Source organism: Aythya ferina (assembly GCF_964211825.1).
Source record: "Aythya ferina genome assembly, chromosome: 4".
In the NCBI taxonomy this organism is placed as follows: domain Eukaryota; kingdom Metazoa; phylum Chordata; class Aves; order Anseriformes; family Anatidae; genus Aythya; species Aythya ferina.
Window position 1 is genome coordinate 52852373 of NC_140300.1, and position 20580 is coordinate 52872952.

The following is a 20580-nucleotide window of genomic DNA, read 5'->3' on the forward strand; positions in this document are numbered from 1 at the left end:
GCCACCTCTGCTTGCCGCATTGCCTACGCCAGCTATGACATACAGGTTAGTTTGAACCTTGTCTGGTGGATTGCTTTTGAGTGATCAGATTATGTGGGTGATTTCGACACTGATTTACTTTGCCTTGTTGTTTTGCAATTGGGTTTGGTGGGGGCTTTACTTTCTTGAATTTTTGTATAATTATTAGTTTCAGCACAACAACAATTTGGAAGATTCTGCAGCTTTTAAACAAATACACAATGGTGGCAAAATCTAATTTACAGTTTATGGGAGTATATGCTGAGAATAAATCCATTACCAATATTGGGCACTAAATTTGTGTTTATAATGTCGTGAGCATTTCTATTTTCTTACAAACTAAATCCCTTTTATACTGGAAAAATTCTTGACACAAATATAGTATGGATACAAAGAAAAGCAGGCTACAAATTAAGATATTTTGTTTTGTTTTCAAAACCAAGAAAAAATTGAAATTCTGGTGCTAGTGGGTTAGGGTTGGGGATGTTTACATGATAATTTGAGTCAGGACTAAAACAAAAGGAACATTTTCATCCTTTCTGATTAGTAGATGTTTGTACAGCACTCTGAAGATGAGAGGCAAGTTAAGTGTTATTAATTAATATTCTTTCAAGGTATTTATAGGATATGTATAATATTTATGCATTTATGACAACAAAAATGTTTCAATATAAAAGTGAATTATCCCAGAAAAAATGCCAAGCTTTTGATCTGCTTATACATCACATCACTGCAAACCTTTTCCTTTCAACCTAGAGTTACATTCGAAAGCAGAAAGATATACAGCTGACGTTTCAAACTGAACGACACTACGATAAACTAGGGTTTCTCCAGAAGATAAAATACATCATAAATCGGTGTAACACTTACCTCATTTTAAATATTACTGTCTCCTTTTATCAGGTAACACTATATAACCTCCCTTTACCTCCTTTCTTCCCATATTTTATTTGGTATATTAATTCTGAACAATGATCACAACCAGAATTTTTTTTAATTAAAATCAAATATATGGCTTTAGAGGCTTAGGTTATCTGATAAAAATATTTTAATTAAAATAAGATACCAACTCTTTTAATTCTTTGAATTGATAATAATTGAAATGTACAGTGTTAATTTTAATCTTCAGCCAGTTGTTTAAAGAAATAATTCTTACCCTTCCTCAAAGTCAAAAATAAATAAGTAAAAAAAAAATCCCTCAAGGAGAGAAGGAATCTCTGGCCTAATAGACTTTTTTACTGCAAATTGTCACAAAATCACCATTTAAAAAAAAAAAAAATAAAAAGTTATTTAACTTTTTTTTTTTTTGAAGAATAAGTAATTACTTGCCTGACTATAGTAACTGACTTTTTTCTCTTTTCATAGCACTTTACCTATACAGAAAACTCTAGCTCTTACAAATGTACTTGCTTTACAAAATGCTGGCTCCATCATAATCAATTGTGAAACAGATTTCACTGCCACGAGGATTTCCCCTGGGTCTTGCCCTAAGGAAAATGCATGTAACCCAGACAAATTTCAAACCCAGAAAATTATTTGTATGATGGCTGTCATGGAGCAGCTCTGCAAAGACCCATTAGAGGAATGTTGAGAGTAGGAAATAAAACTCAAATATTTCAAAAGCACACAAAACAGGGAAAAAGAAACTAAATGCAGATTTTATTATTACTCTCACTGCTATTAGTATTGTAAACCACTAAGAGAATAAATTCTTCTTCAGGCATTTTTAAGAACTTGAAATTCACACTTACCATCAGTGAAATTTAAAATACTGTTATAAAACTCCAGGTCAAATTTCTGTTTGGAAACTAGGAAGGATAAGTTTTTAAAAATAGATCAAATTTTTAGGAGTGGTTAATCATCTTATATGGGCATTCAGGTTAACATGAATTTGATAACCAGGACTGAAACAAAATTATAGAACTTGTTTGGCAGGTATTGTAAGAGTTTCTATAGAATTTAAGAAAACTTGGAAATATCAGATACATGTGCATGAGTTACTGAAGAAATGTTTTTCCTCCTTTGAGTCTGTTATACTTAATTAGATATTAACTCCAGGTGGGATGTCACCTGGAATTCTTTTATTTGGAATGATTGATTTTTAAGATCTAATCCATTTTGATAAATCACTGTGTGAGCATGGCTCAGTTCAGAACAGTGATTTAATTCTACTGTGACTATTCTGACCTTAAATATTAAGCAAGCATGAGATACTCAGAGAAAACTGTTATGGACTACTCTTCTGAATAGAAGCATTTACATTTAGTTCTTTACAGAATTTTGAGATCTTTATATTTTTCATATCATTTATCAAAATTAATTTACTACAAATAAATTCTGACTAGTTCTTTTCATAATAACTTAAATTAATCTACATATGAACTTTGTTTAAGCCACTGAGAAAACAAAAAGATGAGAAATGGAGAACAACTGTGTGTGCCATTTAATACTCTGTAAGAGTAAAAACTGTTATTATTTATTACGCTACCCACATAAAAAAAATCGCACCACCTATGCATGTTAGCAGACCAAGTATGCTGAAAACATGGATGCAGATATCAGGTTACGGAAAGTTATTCTCTTCTTTTAATATGCCTCCAGTCTAAGCAAACACCTTACTTGGGCAGCTAGATAAGTACTGCAAGTTGTGGAAGTGCAGAACACCAGTGTTAGTGGGAATTGCTGGCCAGACTTCATTCAGCAGCTAAATGAGATCCTGAGAGTCCAACTGTCAGCATTTAATTCCTTTGTTCAGCAGCCTTAACATGTATACTTTCTTAGCATATGTATAGTTGATTGCTCACACTTCTTCCAGATCTTGCAAATATTCCTGGACTGAAGTTCATTCTTGTGTGTTGTACGGGTTGTTTAAATTTGTTCTCGTCACATCTTTTTGCCCTGATCCTGTGGTAGGGGAAGGGCTGAGGATTTATTTATGCATACTATTTATTATTTTAACTGTTATTTCTGCAAAAGTCTCATAAGATCTAATATGATTTGCCATTTTGAATATTTCCTGAACTTTTAAGTGTGTTTAGGAAATGAGGGAGAACAAAACTTGATTTGGTATATCAATAAAGTCATGGACTTGAATTTTAGAAACAGGTAAGTAACTTTTTAATTCTTTGACATTAAATTTAAAAATGTTGTGCCTGAATTGAGGCATCTATTTGCTCATAATTTAACGTTATGACTTGACACATTTGCCTTCCTAATATTTAATAACCATTAGGTAACCATAATAACAGAATTAAAGAGACATTCAGTATGGATGTTTCAAATCAACACCAATCCTTGGTAAGCAGTATTCTGGCTTTAGGGTAAAATGCATTTGTTATCAGCTCCCAAAAAAACATATTATGTTGGTGATTTTTAGTCTCTTATTTCTGTCTTTTTAGGTCTGTCGCAGGAAAAAATAAACAAACATCAACATGCAAAATTACTCTTACTAGGTCAATGGTGCGTTTTAGAAACAGGTTTGCAGGAAACAGACATCCAATAGCTTTTACTTCTCTTTCATCTCATGTCTATACTGTTTGCCTTCGTAAGACAACAGTAACAGACAATATGAAGAAATTTGTGTTGCTTAGAAGTTATGTCAGTCTGTGCTTTTCTTGAGCATAACACTCAAAACAACATATTTCTTACCTCCTTTTTTTTTTTTTTTTTTAAATGAATCAATCTTTTATTATCTCCCTTCACAGAAGGGCAACATTTGTTTCTTTATTTTGTATATGATGTTACTACAATAGATAACAGGATATTGCAGTCTTTGTGATGATTTAGAATCAAGGGGGGCTTCTTTCTTTTACTCTTTTTTTACGTGCCATTTCTTTACCTCGTTTGCTTTTGGTTTTGCTCATGCTGGATTGACCTGCACATGTGCTGTAGACAGTCTTCTGGCTTGCATGCACACAAACACACGTGTGGTGCATATACCAATGGGATCCACTGCCACATTCTGCATGCATTCCTGCAAACAAAATTCCTCTTTCTTTTGAAAATTTGGCTTATTGATGTGTCTTTTTACAAGGAAAAACAAACCAAAACAAAATAAAAACAACAACTAAACCAAACAAATTCAATAAATAAATCCAAATAAAACACAACAAACAAAAAACAAACACTCTAATTCAGCATAACTTGAAAGAGGAATGCTCAAAACTGCTCAGCAAACCTGAGAGGGGTTTGGATTCAGGACTGCTTTTCACTTCCTTTTTTTTTTTTTTTTTTTTTTTTTTCACAGAAGAAATCCTAGTACTGATGAAGTCTTCCAGATTTGAAAAATATTTTTCAAACAAGCCCTGTTGCAGTGGCTGCACCCGGAGCACATGATTAATACAGATTTTGTTGATTAATCAGTACATGTTGTTAAGGGTACTTTTTGTTTTTCTGGTGATAAATAAGTAGAAATAATCACACAGATCATAGAAAAATAATATTTATAAAATTAAACATTTTTTGCCAGTTAAAAAATGTGTGGAATAATCTGATAAATAAGCACAATATTTAATTTTTTATTCAGTTTTTGTAAATCACTTTATCATTTTGAAAGAAAATTTTCACAAAATTCCTTCAAAAATACATATATTTTACTGGGTATATGTACAACAAAATGGTAAATTCATGAGATTATGTCAGTTTAAACATTTTGTTCAGAAATGAGTTATATTAATGAAATAGTCTCTTTTTAAACAAAAATAAAGAATGTTTAAATATCATGAACATCACCACCACATTTTGCATTTTATGAGTCTTTGTCATTCTTTAAATGACTTTATTCCCCAGTTAGAGAATAAAGATCCAATTTCTAACTATGCTTCACTGCTCAAGGTACGAAAATTTCTTAAAAAGGAAGTATAGGATCAATTTACTGTTAAATGTATTACAGAAGTGAAATGTTAAAATGCTACAATGGTATGTTGGAAGCATTTAATTTTGATAGGCATGATGTATAGCTAGGGAAGTAAGTGTACTCAAATAATTATGCTGTCTTTGAAAGACTAGGCAATTTAAAAGTAGATTATCCAATGAGACTGAAGTAGTAGTTGTCAAATTTTCAGGAAGTAATTAAACAAGCAGAGGTTCTCTCTTTTTTACTGGCCGTTTCTGGATTGCATAGGGATTATGAAGAGAGACAAGAAAAATGACAGAGAAGGCTAAACAACACATCAAACTCCCCTTGAACAAAACTTTTTTTTTTTTTTTCCTTTTGAAATTACAAACAAACAAAGTAACATTTGTAATATTTTTCTTGCAGGTATTGGAGAAAATGTTGCTCTTTGGAAAAACAACAGACAATGGATTTTATTTTTGAATACCTCACAATGAAATCTGTGTTGCCCCAGAAGACTAGTTCCCCTCTTTAGGTTTGGGCTTTTTTTTTCTTTTTTTTTTTCTTTTTTTTTTTTTTTTCAAGGGCTTTTGTTTAGAACCAGGCCATTCTGGTTGGCTGCCATCTGGCACTTGGCCTTTCCTTTCAGAAAGTGGGGCTGCAATTGTTTCTCCAGCTGCTGTCAGTGCTTCCTGAGCCTTTGCACAGCTCCACGCCGCTCACAGGGTGCCTCCATCCTCTGGTGTATGCAGCCCAGCTCTGTCACTCTGCTTTTTTAATGCAATAGCTGCCTCCGGTTTTCTCAGTGAGTTAATACCTCATAATGAGCAGCTCTTTGCCTGGGCCTTGGTTTAGCTGAGAAAGGCTGCTGACTGCCCCTTGGACAAAAAAAGTGATGGAATATGAAGATGTACATCAGCATCCCGCAGTTGCAGTCCAGAACAGGTATGCAGTTAGGTGTCCAAAAAACATCCAATGGCCAGCAGAAATATAGAGGGCAGGGGCACATCTTCAGGCCCACTTCACTTTAGTGCCCTTTTCACTTGGCTTGCTTGGGGATGTGCAGAATTACCCAATTTTTTATGATCTACAAGACAAAGTACTCCATGGAATATTCTAATACACATGTAAAGGGAACTCTATGCATCTTTTGACTTCATTTCTTAAATTTCTTTCAAACAGTAAATGTGATTCTCCCTCCCCCCCAAACAAATAAGCAAATAAAAAATAACATAATAAATTTATTTATTTATAATTATTTATAATATAAAATGTGTGATTGAGCCCCTACAGGTTTTAAACAGCAATGAGTCTCAGCCTCCCATTTCCTTGGCATCAGGATAAGCTGAGCAACAACAACACAACTGTGTCATTATTTTCATTTAAAGTAGATATGATGGCTGTTGATAAGGAACCTGATCCAGTGATCACCAGAAGGTATTTTTAGGGGGTCATCCATTGGATGAGGAACTTCAGGAGATTTGGAGATTTCTGCAGATAAACTTATGCTTTCTAAACTCATGGCTTAATTATGATTCTGCAGAGACAAGTTCACGATACGCAAGAAACTTTGAAATCGAAAGTGCACATGTATGGAGTTGAAGTAGTATGGACAGAAATTGGAAGTACAATTACAGAAGTACAATTACAATTAGTCCAAAACAGTGACTCAAATACTAAAGCTGTTGTGTTTAATCCATAGTGGTGGCTTTTAGTTTTTTGTCCCAAGGGCAGTTTCTAGCAGCCATAAACAAGACACACAATATTTAGTGGATTTAAAAATTCTTATCTAACTATCCTCATAACCAGTCCCTGAGTATCTAGGCACTAAGTGTTGTATCAAGCCAATGTTTTCTGACTTTAGGAAGATAAGAAAATTGATTTACCCACTGTATGTGTTCTGGAGCATCTCTAACAAAATAATCCACTCTCCTACTTTACTGTAGGAGGAGAAAAGTTCTGTAGTTTTTCTTTCTTGTCCTCACTTCCACGACAGTGCCTTATAGCAGTTAGGGTAAAATGTTACCTATCTCAGGGAAAAGAATAGCCAAATTTAGGTTTGCTAAAATGGTTGAATACTTTGAACTATGGCTGAGTTTTGGATTCTGTACCAGGATAGAAAGCCCTTAACAGCAACTCTTATTCAAGGTTGAGATTTGACACATAGACAATTTTTGAAAGGGCTTAAATATCTTACATAATTTGTTTTAAGGCAAATAGAACTGAAACATGATGCTCTTTCAAATACAGCATGCCCTTAATATTGCTTATGAGCTTGTAGCAGTCAAGTATCTAGTTCTTGGCAGTAAGATGGAATTCATGGTGCTTTCTTAAAAAATAAAAAATGACATACATATAATGTGAGGGGAAAAAAAAAACAACAACAAACTATATTCTTTAAAGTGACTCCATTTCAGCTGTGCCCTGTTTTGTCCAAATGCCATCTCATCATCAAAGATATGTTAAGATATGTTCCTGAATTTGTATACACTGAGTTTCTCTTCAGGAAGGAAAATAAATAAATTAAAGCTCAACATACAACTGTGCAATCTTGTGTGTCTGTTACTGCTTTTCATTCTGTTCTTGACAGGCACACAGTGACTTCCTAAAAACATTCTAGCCAAAATTTGCAAGACAGCCAAACCAATAAGCACTGCCTGAATGTTAAGATGTAGTACTTCCACTACAGTGCTCATGAGCTGTTTGGCAGGATGGATAGCTCAGGTGAATGGAGATGCACTGCTTGTTTCTAGAGCTATGCTGGTGGTACAAGCCAGCTCACGTCACGGTACCATGAAGCCCAGGCTACCTATTTTCTGCTTTTGGTACCAGCTCACCAACCATCTCATGTCAGCACTCTCCAAACCTATTCCAAAACAGGAATGCCAGAATCTGGTATATGAATGTCCAGCCAAGAAAGTGGCTTTCATGCTTATTCTAAAATTTCCACCCATCTCTCTCTGTATGTTCTAGTAGAGCAGACTCCAGAGGACATATCCCACCCCAGGCGAGGGAGCAGATCAGATCACTCCAGCAGCTTCTTTGGACAAATGCCTCAGGAGAGACAGTAAAAAGCACACCTGTCCTTGTAGGATCCTGCGCCCAGGACCCCCTTGCCCTGCACAAGACAGTAAGTGACACCAGAGACCACGTGGGGGGACTCTAGGTCCGTGGGACTGGCCTCTAAGAAAACAGGAAAGAAAACTAAGTATGTCGGATAGACAGACCAACTCTTTAATTGCCTACAAGTAGTCCTTTCTGTCTTGACCTGTTCTAGAGGCATGACGTTTCTCCTGTCAGCAAATTGCTGACCCTGCCACTTCCAGTTGCCTAAAGAACTAGCTCTCCTCCCCTCCAGCCAGGGCTTTGGCTACTCTCTCACTTGGTGCTAGGACAAGTGTGGAAACTACCCATATTGTAGGCAGAGCCAGAAAAGTCTCTCTTCAGCTTTCTTACCCTCTCATACGACAGAATAACGCAGGATTTCTCACTAGGACATCCCATTTTATAGCTGTTTACCTCACCCTTTAAACTCCAAACTGCAGGATGTAGACCATGGATGAAAGCTTCTACCTAACAGCGGCCAAGGTGCTCGGCTGCAAGGGCTGGCAGATACCCAGGGCATCTGTTGGAGCAAGATCTCCTCTTAGAAAGTCCATAGTTACCAGTCCAGCAGCTAATCCATTAACACCTCCATAATTAGCTCTTCAAAGTGAACTTGTACACTTTCTTTTCAAAAGTGGGTATCTGAGAACATCAGTAAGAAGATTTTATTTTCTTTTCAAATTTTTTGAACTGTGCACCTGGAATATTTTCTCTTTCACTCCTTGCAAATGGTTAAATTCAAAAATTAATGGATTTTACAGTTATCTGAACAGTTTTGCATTTCTGTATCAAGCCAGCATATTCAAAACATCATTTCCATCAGTTGAAAAATAGAGACATTAGGAAAATATAACAATAGAGGAAGGTGATAACTCTTCTGCAATTGTACTATATGCTTACATGTATGCACTACACTGGAAGGTGTTAATAACACTAAAGAGGCACTTTTCAACCTGTCTATTCCTGGTAAACCTAGATAGGCACCTACATATCACAAATATTATACAGCAATTCTAAAGACACTCCAGTTTGCATCCACAATATACGGATATTGACAGGAGAGGTATCAGAGTAAATACTCATATTTGTGGTTAGAAATACGGATATGTGCACATTAATTCAGTCTTAGGACAGGTCTGTTAACAGACTGATTTTTTTCTTAGTTGACACAGCTGATCAGAGCTCATTGCCCTGGCTGGGAAGTCACCAGCTCGCTGCTTTTAATGGAAGTGATGCTGAAATCAATGCCCAGCGAAAGGCTGGCGGTGGTGAGGCCGAAGTGTTGCAAACTGGTCTGGGACTGGTGAGGAGGAGCTGTCCTTGATACCCTGGAGGGGGATAGGTGGAAGGTCTCACTCAGGAACGAAATGTTTGCGAGTTGCTCTTCCTACAAGTGCGGCTCTTAGCCTTGTTTCGTCTCACTGGCACAGCAGGTGGGGGGGAGCCGAGAATACTCTCTGAGGCGAAATGGCAGCTGTTAATTGCAGCTGGTATTAATTACTGTGAGTGTAAATAGGACTGCGACGAGTAAGACTGGCTTGCTGTCTCACACTGTGTGTCAGGAGCGTCCTTTAGAACCACGCGCCCTCTGCAGCCGATGAGCAAGGAGAGGCCACCAGCAGGGCGCGGTGCCCCAAACTGCCCCGTGCCCGGTAAGGGGTCGGAGTATGGCCACATGGGGCATCGTTACACATGCGAGAAGAACTTGCGGGGGCATGCGAGAGGCATCAACCGGCCCGCTCTTTGGATTCGTTTTTAGTCCTGTGTCGGGCTGGCTCCTAATTGGGCGGCTTGGGAATTTTCCCCAAATAAGTACGGGGTAACTGATTTCGGGAACCCAACTCCATGCTTTGGCTTCTGTGCAGGGAAACATGAGTACGAACACCCTTGCCAAGGCGCTGGGTTTAAAACCCAGACCAGAAATCCCTATCAAAACGCGTCTGCCGCTCTTTCTTCCCAGATAAGAGGCCGGGTTCATGGAGCAGCGGGGACGGCTTGCAGTCGAAATAGGTTACACTCATCCCCTTTTCTCTGCGCCTTCTCCGCTCCGCAGCACGTCCCTCGGCCGTGTGTTAGGAGGCGAGGTGTCGGCTCCCATCTCCCGTGCCGCCGCAGCATCGCCCTTCACCCCCCCAAGCAGCCGACCTTGTTCTCTGGGAAGAGTTCTCCCTGATACGGGGCTCCTCCTATTACATTCCCCCCCCCCCCCCCTTTTTTTTTTCGGGGTGGGTAGGAAGGCTGCCCTGGCGCTAGCGGCGAAGGTAAATCTCCCGGCGGCGGAGCCTCCCCGACGGCAAAGGCTGGGCGCCGCGCCCCGCCGCTTCTCTCGTGTCCCCGGTGCTCTGGTTTTCCTCTCCCTGAAGCCCTGTGTACACAAAGGGCTTGCTTCTGCCTTTCAATGAGGTAACCGAGATTTATTTACTTTTGCTCTTTCTGCCGTCCGTACACATATTTAGTGTTTGTAGCTCCTGTCAGCCTCGGGGTTGGGTTTCTTTTCTCCCCGAGAAGTTATTTATTTGTATTTCTCGGGAGGCAGTTTTAAATCAAATGCCCGTGTCACGGAGGATTCCGACATGCCTGGCCCCTAAAACAAGCCGGCGGCTTTTAAGGAGTCTTCGGGGCGCCCCTTAGCACAGGGGGGCCCCGGCCGAGTGCGACCCACCCCCAGGTTCCCCCGTTGGTCAGGGCTAGGGCCGGCCGCGGTTCTCGGGGTGCCCCCGCAGCCCCTCGGCTCCCGAGGAGCCCCGGGTGGGTGGATGGGCGGCTTCTTCGCAGCACGTCGGGGGGCAGGACGAGCACACCCCTCAGGAAAGACAAAAAAAAGCAAAAAGCAAAAAAAAAAAAAAAAAAAGACGGGTACTGCTGGAGAGCAAGGATTTCCCCGAGTTCAAGGGGCTGAGACGCGGTAAGGGCACCCAGCATACTGGGGAGGATGCCCCAGCGCCACCCACGGCTGCGGGTGGGGGCCAAGGATGGGGAAGAGCGTGGGTGTGCGTGTGGTTGTGTGTGTTTGTGTGACTGTGCGCGGGGGGCAGCTGCTCGGTGCTCCACGCAGCCGAGTGTCATCCTAGGTGGCAGAGGGAGCGCCTACCGGAGGAGCCGGGGATCTGCGAGGCAAGCCGGTGCCGCAGGAAAGCAGAGGGATGGCATTTACCCTCCCGGCCACCAAAGGTAAACCAGATGCGGCCACTCTCGCTTTTTTTTGTTTCCTTCGCCTCGGCGCTCAGGGACCTGCCCTCGGGTCCCACGCTGGGTAGGAGGCTGCCCCCGGCCTTTGAGGGGAAATAAGGGGACCGTAGGCGACCAGAGGGAACCTGAAGCGTTGCCTCCTTGCTGCTCGACTCCTCCTCGCCCCCCGGCTCCGGCCCGGGCCGCCCGAGGGGCTGCTGCCCATCCTTAGCATGAGGGGTTCGAGGAGGTGGGAAGGGAGCCGGGGATGGCTGTTTTCCTGGAAGGGAAATTGGGGAAAAAATATATGCCTAAGAGATAATGCGCGACCACCTGTTCCGCACCCTCCCACAGCTCCGCACGCCCCGAGAAGGAGCTTTTATTGTCAATAAAGAGCAAAACGGGAGTGGCCGGTAATGAGATCAGGAAAAGAGGCATTAGAAAAAATAACGCTGGGGCACCGCACACGTAAAAGGAAGGTGTTCTCCAAAGACTTCTGGGCGAGCTGCAGTAAAGGTTTTATTGGTAATCGAGAAGCGACTCCCACCCGCAGGCTTGGCGTTGAAGGACCACCTCAGGGGGCAGAAGTGACACTGCCTGGCTCGTGGACGAGACCCGCTGGGCAAAGGGCACGGCTCGGTAATAACAAGTATTTACTATACGAGTTACTGCCAAATGAACGCCGGGGTTTAGGCTTCGATTTGCTGGATAAGCTCTTTAGTAACTACGAAAGCAGGCCAACAACTTTTATAGAGGAAAGGAAAATATTTAAAGTCAGTAACTTCTCTAGTAGCTGAAAACTAACTTCTGACAGCAAACGGGATTTTTCTTCCCCGTCGAATCAAAGAAACGCTTATACTTAAATTTCACCCTGAAAGATCTACTCTTTTTTAAAATAACAGTATCAACAGGGCAATTTTTCAGCTTCAGAAGAACCAAACGAAAGCAAAGCGCTGCCCGCGGACAGACGCCTGGGCTCAGAGCGGCTGAGTGCAGAGCACCCGCACCGGTGCCGGGAGGGTTTCGCACGCGCAGGGAGAGCAAAAATGCCATTTCCCCTCCAGGTCCTGAGGTTCTTCCGAGGGGATTTTAATTAGGCAAAGGAATTACCCGCCCTGGCGCCGTGCCTTTAGGTAGCTGCGGGATCTGAGTGTCCCCGGCTCATCATCCTCCTCCTCCAGCACCGGGGCCGCTGGCTTTTGGGTTCCCAGCTGGGCTCCTGTGTCCCGAGGATCTCCTCGATGTTAACGTGGCTTTAAGGAGGAAAGGCGAAGAAGGAGGAAGGCACTCATGACTGATTTTAGCCCGTGCCTTGCTGCCTTTCCTCGGTTCTCAGTCCCGAATGGTCTCGCTGCAGCTGAAATCACTGAAAATCGAGGTAAGGGGGTGTTCAGATGCGGGTATGCAGAGGTAGCGTGAGGATGAGCAATTTTGTCACTTGTTCAGAGCACTGTCCTTGAAAAAGAGGAGAAACCGTAGAAACGGTTATCCCTCTCCCAGATTAAAAACCATCTGCTATTTCTGAATGTTTAAAGACTTTCGTCAGGATTATGGCTTTATTCCAAATGATAAAACATAGGGATTTCACTTGTCACTGCCGCAGGAAAAGACAAAAGATCTCCACCTTCCCTGCTCCAAAATAACATATACCCAGAGCATCAGAACATTTTTGTTTTTTATTTTGCTTTCATTAGTCAACGTTGAGACATAACAAACGATTACAGATCGGAAAACACATTTGGAAAAAGCAGTAGGGTCACGTTACGGCAAAGGTCTGGCCAGCATTAATCTGGAGTTTGGAAAACAGTTGACAGTTGCGAGGTTTCTTTTTTTGTGGTTGTTTTTTATTATTATTATTTTTCCTTTCCTCCTTCCCTTTAAAATAACCCCCTCCATACTAATAATAATGAAATAATATCCCAAACCCTAGCGCGATTACCATAAGCAGAGTCCCTTCTCCCTTTCCACTTGCAACCAGCACGGCCGGGTAAATTGAAAGATCATTTAATTATTTTCATTCTAATCGCTTTAATCCCGCTTCTACTAGGAGCAAATGACGCTAATGGGATCCACATGGAGAAGCCCCGGGGTGGCGGTGGGAGGAATCCTCCCGGCCCCGCGCCCAGGCAGGTGGAGCCGAGCGGGGCGGAGCTCGGCTCGGCCCGGCCAGGAGCTTTAAAATAAATACAATTTATACAATTTGCTCTTAAAACTCCCCCACCCCCGTGTGTGTATATATATATATATATATATATATATATATATAGACACGCTCTAAGGTGACCCTATTGTCAATCCGTGGCGACAGGGGACCCTCCTGTAAAACAGAAGGAAAGTCAAGCCCCGCTCTCGTTCCTTGACCCCCTCCCCCCCCGCCCCGTTGTCACCCCCGTGGCGATAGGGGACTCTCCTAAAACAAGGAAGGAAAAACGAGCCCCGAGCTCGTTCCTTCTCTCTCTCTCCCCGCCCCATCCCCAGGCGCTGGGCGGCAATGCGCCAGTGCCGCTCGCTGCGCCTCCCTGGTGCCCAGGGAGGAGGAAGGGGATTAGTACACGGGATTAGTTCTAGCAGTGCTCTCGGCGGCCAGCGACTCGGTATCGGAGCCCGCAGGAATGCAGCTCACAGCGGGATCGCTTTGGTTTGCTTCGGGTGTTCGCGCACATGTTCAAATACAGTACCTGCCTATTTTTATAAACATCTCTCGGTACACAGTCAATCAATCATGCTGGCAAGCAAGCAGACCAGGAGCCTAGAGTATATACAAGACATAAATATATATACATGAAACCCTCGTCAGCGTTGTAGTATTTACACATTATTTTTCTACAACCCTTTTCTGAGGGAAACAGTATCTGGAAGATCTAAAGCTGGGAAATCAAGGTGAAAAAGTAGCAGATATTGTTGAGGAAGTTAACTTATACCATATGTTCTAATGCCAGCAAGAGAAATGTTAGAAATAAAAAGAAAAAAAAAAAAAAGAATTTCCAAAGTTGAAGACTTGTAAAAAACCCTATTATGCTTACAGTCAAGGACTCAACTTAGAGAATATGTGGCTGAAAAACAAAACAAACCAACAAAAAAAAAAAAAAAAAAAAACAAACAACATGAAAACTGGTCGTTTAAAAATACGATGCAATAGATATATCTGGAAAAGACATGAGTTTACCAGATTTTCTAGTCAGCAGAGCATTCTTTATGTTGCAGTCATTTCTAGTCTTACTTTAATTTGAAACATATTTACATCCAGAGATAGGTCCTTGCAAATGCACTGTGTATTTTTAACGATCTTTTGATAATAAGAGCTCTGCACAGCCCCCTTTTTGTGACACTGAGCCTTTTGCTTGCAGGAGGACGTGTGAACACAGCATCTTTAGCATGAGGTGCCCAGCAGATCTGAAGCATCCCAGCAATGCAGAGAGAATAGTCTACCTCCAAGGTAGGAGAAAATCAACTTCCAGGTTATAAAGGCAGACACCAAGGTTGGGGGAAAGTAGGAGTTTCACTGAAACAGAGGTGGCTGGTGCTGCAGAAATGGCAGGGTGCAGTTCTTATGTTGCCACAATCCTTACCTGTGCCCCCCTCCTCTGCATAGTGAGCATCAGGGAAAGCCCTGGGCTGCTTTGGCCTGGCAGGGGATGATGCCTGGGGAGCAGGAGCTGAGTTTCAGCAGAGAGTATCACAGGCAGCTTTTCCCCAGTGGTGAAAGCTGCCAAACAAGCTTGTGAAATTGAGGACCACCACATTGGTCTTGCTCAGTAATGATCTTGTGACTCTGTTCTCTCTGTGGAGCCATTGTCAGGCATATTTTTCTTCTGTTGCAGCTACAGCATTTGTTGTACACATTTTCCAATCAAGAATAAACTTGATATTAAACTCACTCTCACTTTGTGGTTGTTGTTGTTAAAAAAACAAATCATATAAGGAGCTTAAAACAAGCATTACTGATATCAGTGGAGTGGTTTTTGATGCTGCCTTTACAAGTCGGCTGGTAGTTAGAGACATAAATAGTAGGGAAAGTTAGTTTCATTGGCTTCTCTGAGACTTAAAAGCATATATTTAAAAATGGGTCTGTCTGTAGAATAGGGATTGGATTTTTCATCTGCTTACATCTAAGATGCCCTCTGTTCTCCCTGTTAAGTACTATGTTTAAAATGGATTGGATTACTCATTTGCTTAAAGGACACTTTCATTCTTATATGACCATTTCCACTTGTCACCGTATAAATGAGTGCTTCATTTATCAAAGTTTTACTTTCATGAACTTGATGCATGATTTTCTGCAGCAATGGATTACAGAGTCCTTTGACAGAAACATGTCTTGGTCTGTGATGGATAGAAATCTTAACTGAAAATTTGCAATTAAAATAGTACATAAAGTACTGAAGAAATACTTAATAACTTTAATACAAGTGGTGTTTTATGTAAGCACTGTAGCACTGATTCCATGTTAATCTTCTTGGGTGATAATTGTAAGAAGACTTTCTTTTGCTCTCAATTAGCAGTGGATTAAATTGGGTTCATGTGAAGTTCACCATCTTTATTGACAAAAACTATTGGCAAACATGTAAATGACATTTTAATGTTTTGGAAAGATTGTGAAAACGCACTCTTTTTCACTACCAAAGATTCCCACTCCCCCTCCCCCCGAAAAATCATTGTTAATAATACTATAAATAAACTGAGATTTTGATGGATAAGTTTGATTTATATTTGTGTCTGCATTCTGCTAGAACAATTATCCACATACTGATTTTTTTTTTTTTTTGCAAATGAAACAGTGTAAATTTGCCGACCAACCATCTTCACTTTCTTTAACCTTTCAGCATAACTTTGTGATTCTTACTTCCAAAGCCAATGCTACTGGCCCACCAAAGACTGTGTCAGCCAGAGCAATCGTATAGATCATAAATGTGGGTGGATTTGTCAGCCATGTTCTCCTGGATAGATTATTATTTATCAGTCTATGAACTGACAAACTCTCCTTTACTAGTTTATGTCGTATACCTGTACCCCTAGAATAGTTTACTGAGACACCTTTTCATTTGGACCAATGTTTTGCTGTTGCCAGTACAGATGGGCTCTTCTATTTATTTTACAGGCTTCATGTCCATCATGGATATTGAATTTGACTATATCTCTTTTCTCCAAGATGTAATGATTTTTGACCAAAGCATTATTTGTAGTAAGTAATGGTCTTATTTGTACTACTTGTAGTAAGCATGAAGCCTCCAGTTTTGTTTCTCTTCTTTACGGATAGTAAAGGATGGTTGTCCAAAAAGATCTGAGAATGCTGCTATGTAGTAGTTGATATCATGGGATCACTTATCAGCTCAGACAGAGTGCTAAGCTAAGACCATGGGTCTGCCAGAAGGTGAGGTTAGAGATACTCCTAAGCTTTTACTTTTTCCAAACTCTACTGACATTCTGTCTTTACTCCTCACTTGCTTTTTTTTGACAGTGGTGTGGTCAGGATCATAATAGGGTGTATCTTGTTAAATGTGTTGAAAGAATAATGTAGATAAGTCTCTCTAAGTGCCTTTTTGTTGTTGTTGTTGTTGGCCTGCTTAGCACTGAAGTATTTCATATTCTATATAAAATCCTGCACACTTCATGCAGCAGACAACTTCTGAAGTAATCTAAAGGTTGTAAATCAGCATTTGTAGGATTGATTTGTGGATGACTTCGGAATAAGGATGAGAACAAATTTATTGACATAAAACTATGTGGGCTTCCTTAGTACCAAGAGAAGGAAATAATATATTAAAACAAATTTATATTAAAAAGCTGAAAATGAAGTTTTAACAAAAGTTGACTACTAACCATGTGACTTCTGCATTTTATTACATATGTAAACTTTATATGTAGGAAAAAGATTCAAACATTTGTTATCATATTTTCAGTGTGATAGATTTTTTTTTTCTTTTTACTATAAATTTTGCTGCTGTGCAAGGAAAAAAAAATGAAAAAAGGAAAAAAAATAAGAACGTATTTTGCTAGTACAAATCAGAAATGGTACTGGCACACTTTAGACAGCATGCAACAATAGTAAATAAATTCATTGATATATACTCCTAAGTGGAATATAGAAATAGGAAGTTACAATAAATGTGAAAAAAATGCAGGATCTTAACTGTTATTGAGAAGTATGCAAAGAGACACACTTAGCACATCTGAAGCAGTTCAGCGATTTCTTTGCTTATTTTGTCATGCAGGTGATTAATGCTGCAGAAGGCAAGTAAATGAGACCGTTTAAAAGTTCTCCAGTTAGAAAAATATATTTCGATTTGATTGTGTTACATGTAACTGCAGTAATTATTCTGAATTCTTGATGTGAAGACAGGGAAACAGCAGTTGTGAAAACACTTTTTCTAACACTTAGGAAAATATTGAGATGAAAGTCATGTAAAGAATACCTGAGGCATCATGCCGGTAAGGAATATGTTCTCTGTGGTGTAGCGGAGTAGTATGAAATCCTTTTTACCACGTAAACCTCTGTGAAGCCTGATGAGTCAGTGGATAGAACATATCTGTGGAGAGGTCCACTGGACTGATTGAAAAGTCATGTTGTTGGCACTAGGTTACATGACTGCAGAAAAGCTTGCACAGCATAGACAGATAATTTTCTTGGAAGGAGAAAGCCTGCTTTTGAAATTGAAGTCGTCTTTTCAGTTTTTCTATATTGGATGTTTAAGAACACAATGCTCCAGCTGTAGTCCAACAGAATACATTTCCACAGGTAAAGTGAAGGAGACACATTGTAAATCATCTTCAATATCTGCCTTACGTTTCAAAAGATAACGCTCATTTTCTTATGCAATGGTTTTGTATCAAAAATATTGTGAGCTTATTAGTTTTTGGATATTAGCATATCTTAGTTTTGGCTATTAACAAATGCATCTGCCCCAAGTCCAAGAGCACATTCTTTGCAATTGGCAGCCTCTTCCTATGAGCAAGGCTTAGCAAATGAAATCCTCAGAATTTAACGCTGCCAAAAATGAGATAGGTTGCATATTTGGTCTTTTTCTATAAAAACTAAACAAAGCAAAACAAAAACGCCAAACCCTTATCTAAAAAAGCCTTGATTTCCCTCCCCCCTCCCCCCCCCTCCCCCCCTTTTTAAAATAATTTCGCAGCTGTGTGGATTAGAGGATTTTCCTGAAGGTTAATAATAAAGGCTATGCCTCCTCAGAAAACTTATGTTTATGCTGGTATCCACTGTCAAACACAGACATTGAAATAACGAATGAGGTTCACTTCCTCAAAATGTGTAAATGTCCTGATTCAGAGTTAAACTGTCAACAGCTGAAAGACAATACCATTGACATGTACCTGGCACTAGTTACTCAGGTTTATTTTTTCCTGGAAAGCTGTTTTGGGCGACAGAGTGGCGTCCGGGTTTCCCAGGTTGTTGTGCTGACAAACTGCAGTGGTGGTAAAGGCAGGGAGTCTGACAAAATCTCATTAATCATTTTAAATTAAATCCAACATTCCTCTCCAACACTGCCAAGAAGAAAGCTAACTTTTACAAATGAATACCCTCTCTGAGAAGAACCGATATCCTGACCATGTTGCTTTCAGATAAATATTCTTGATTTCTGTCATGTACTAAATACCAAATAAGTATTATTTTTAAGCTGAAAAAGTTTGATGGCCAGAAATCTGAAAAGTGCCTTTTGCTTATTTTCTGTAATAGGTGCTATGCATGAACATCTGATATTTAAACCCTCTTAATTTTTTTTCAGTGGATTTTTGCTTTATATAGATATTATTATATAGATTATATAATTATATAGATTTTATATATATAGAAAAAAAGTTGCTTTTTAATGGAATAAAATTACACATAAGGAATGGAAGTGTTCTGTGCAAATAGTTTATAATCTCTCTCTTCTCAAAGCTTGTTTAGTTGAATAAGAAAGAAAAACATGCACATTCATTAACATCACTGTCAACAAAAGCACTGAAGTGATGAAGGAACTATGTGATCTCTAAAGCTTTTTATGTATAAATTCATTTATATAACTAATCCTAGCTATTCAGTTATGATGTAATTACACCCATGGTATGGGAAGTCTTAACTTTTAACATCTGATAAATAATATTAGAAGATTACATAAAATTTTATCTGACTAAGATCATTACTATATGTAGGTTATAACAGTTTGCATATTATTTCTCTTTAAGCCAAACTGAAACCATAACGTGCCTATAGGAGACACAGGAAATCCTTTAAATCTGTCCTTTGTCTACTTTAATAGTGCTTTTGAGATTAGTAATAGATTTTACAATGGCAGAGAACAAGTCACCTATCATAAGGTTTATTACTTCTGATATTTACATGAAATATGTAAAAAGAAAGAAAAACCCTTCTCTTAAATGTTCATTTGCAATTCAATCCATGACTTTTCTAAATACTTAATATTGTTATTTTGTCATATTAACATGAGAAAGTTAGTGTACCTCAATCTTTACTTAACTACTTTAAAGTAATTTAATACTTTTAAAAATAGAACTGTAAAGATAACAGATTGCACAACAACCTTAAACAGAGAACTAAATTATTGCCACTTCAAAAAAGAGCAATTCCAGTCTATAGATTTGTTTATGCAATTAACATTACTAAATTTCAGTATACTGCACAGGAAATAGTCATGTTTATTTGCCTGGGTAGACAGTTCATTTTCCTAAATCTTTATTTTGAAGCCATTTTATAATTTTTGTTTTTCCATTATAGGGAATGGAAGGGATAGGTTGAAGAGAACAAATAGAATTTATTTTTCTTGAATGAAAATTCTTGCCTGCTTCAAAATTGACAAACTTGTCTTGCTTACAAGTGTTTGGGCTTTTATTTGTTGAAGATTCGTTGTTTTGAGAACCCAAAGCTGTAGAAATCTGTTTTTTAGCATGTGAATTAAAACCATTCAAGTGAGAAACACAAGAATATGTAGAATGTCAGACACTGACTATAACTAAGCTACATCGATATGTAATATACACCATATTCTTTAAACAGTGCAATGAGAGACTCAGAAATTAATCCGGATCCAAAAAATTTGTATTATGATATTTCAAGTGGACACAGGTACACTAGTTTCCTCTACACACGAGCAAAGAACAATTGTATTTCTGTGACATCTGAAGTGTATTCTAAAGTCAGCAAAATTTCAGAAATGGATGTTCAAAACACAGCTTTAGTTTTTTAGGACCGGAGTAACCAGCGTTTGCTATGCCACAGGCTCTTTTCTTCCTTTGATGTATCTATTACACAGTTAAGTGTGCAGGCAACATTACGTACCACCTTTCCAGTTAGACTTTCCCAATTCCACTGTGAGGGGAGAGAAGTTCTTTCACAGCTTCCTGATAAGCAGTCACAGAGTATTTCTCTTGGTACAAATCTCTAAGATGTATGGCCAGATTTCAAAGGGCATGCCGTGGTGATATCTCCTCCTAGCTAC

The 20580-nt window shown here is 39.5% G+C and overlaps 1 protein-coding gene across 18 annotated transcripts in view; it reads left to right on the top strand.

Moving 5' to 3' along the window:
• Positions 1-20580, top strand: part of LOC311435756 (uncharacterized protein) — a 22059-nt gene continuing 1479 nt past the window's right edge. For 2 of the 18 annotated variants that reach the window (XR_014692375.1, XR_014692376.1), the window contains exons 1-7: positions 2893-3123; positions 5279-5797; positions 7826-7982; positions 10191-10360; positions 11029-11128; positions 14473-14561; positions 16224-16307. Coding sequence is in view for 2 of the 18 variants with exons in the window: in XM_084517142.1 (XP_084373268.1) it covers positions 10890-11128; positions 14473-14561; positions 16224-16307 (412 nt within the window). In the remaining 16 variants the exon portion in view is untranslated. The other 16 variants (XR_014692382.1, XM_084517142.1, XR_014692369.1 and 13 more) reach the window with 15 other exon arrangements.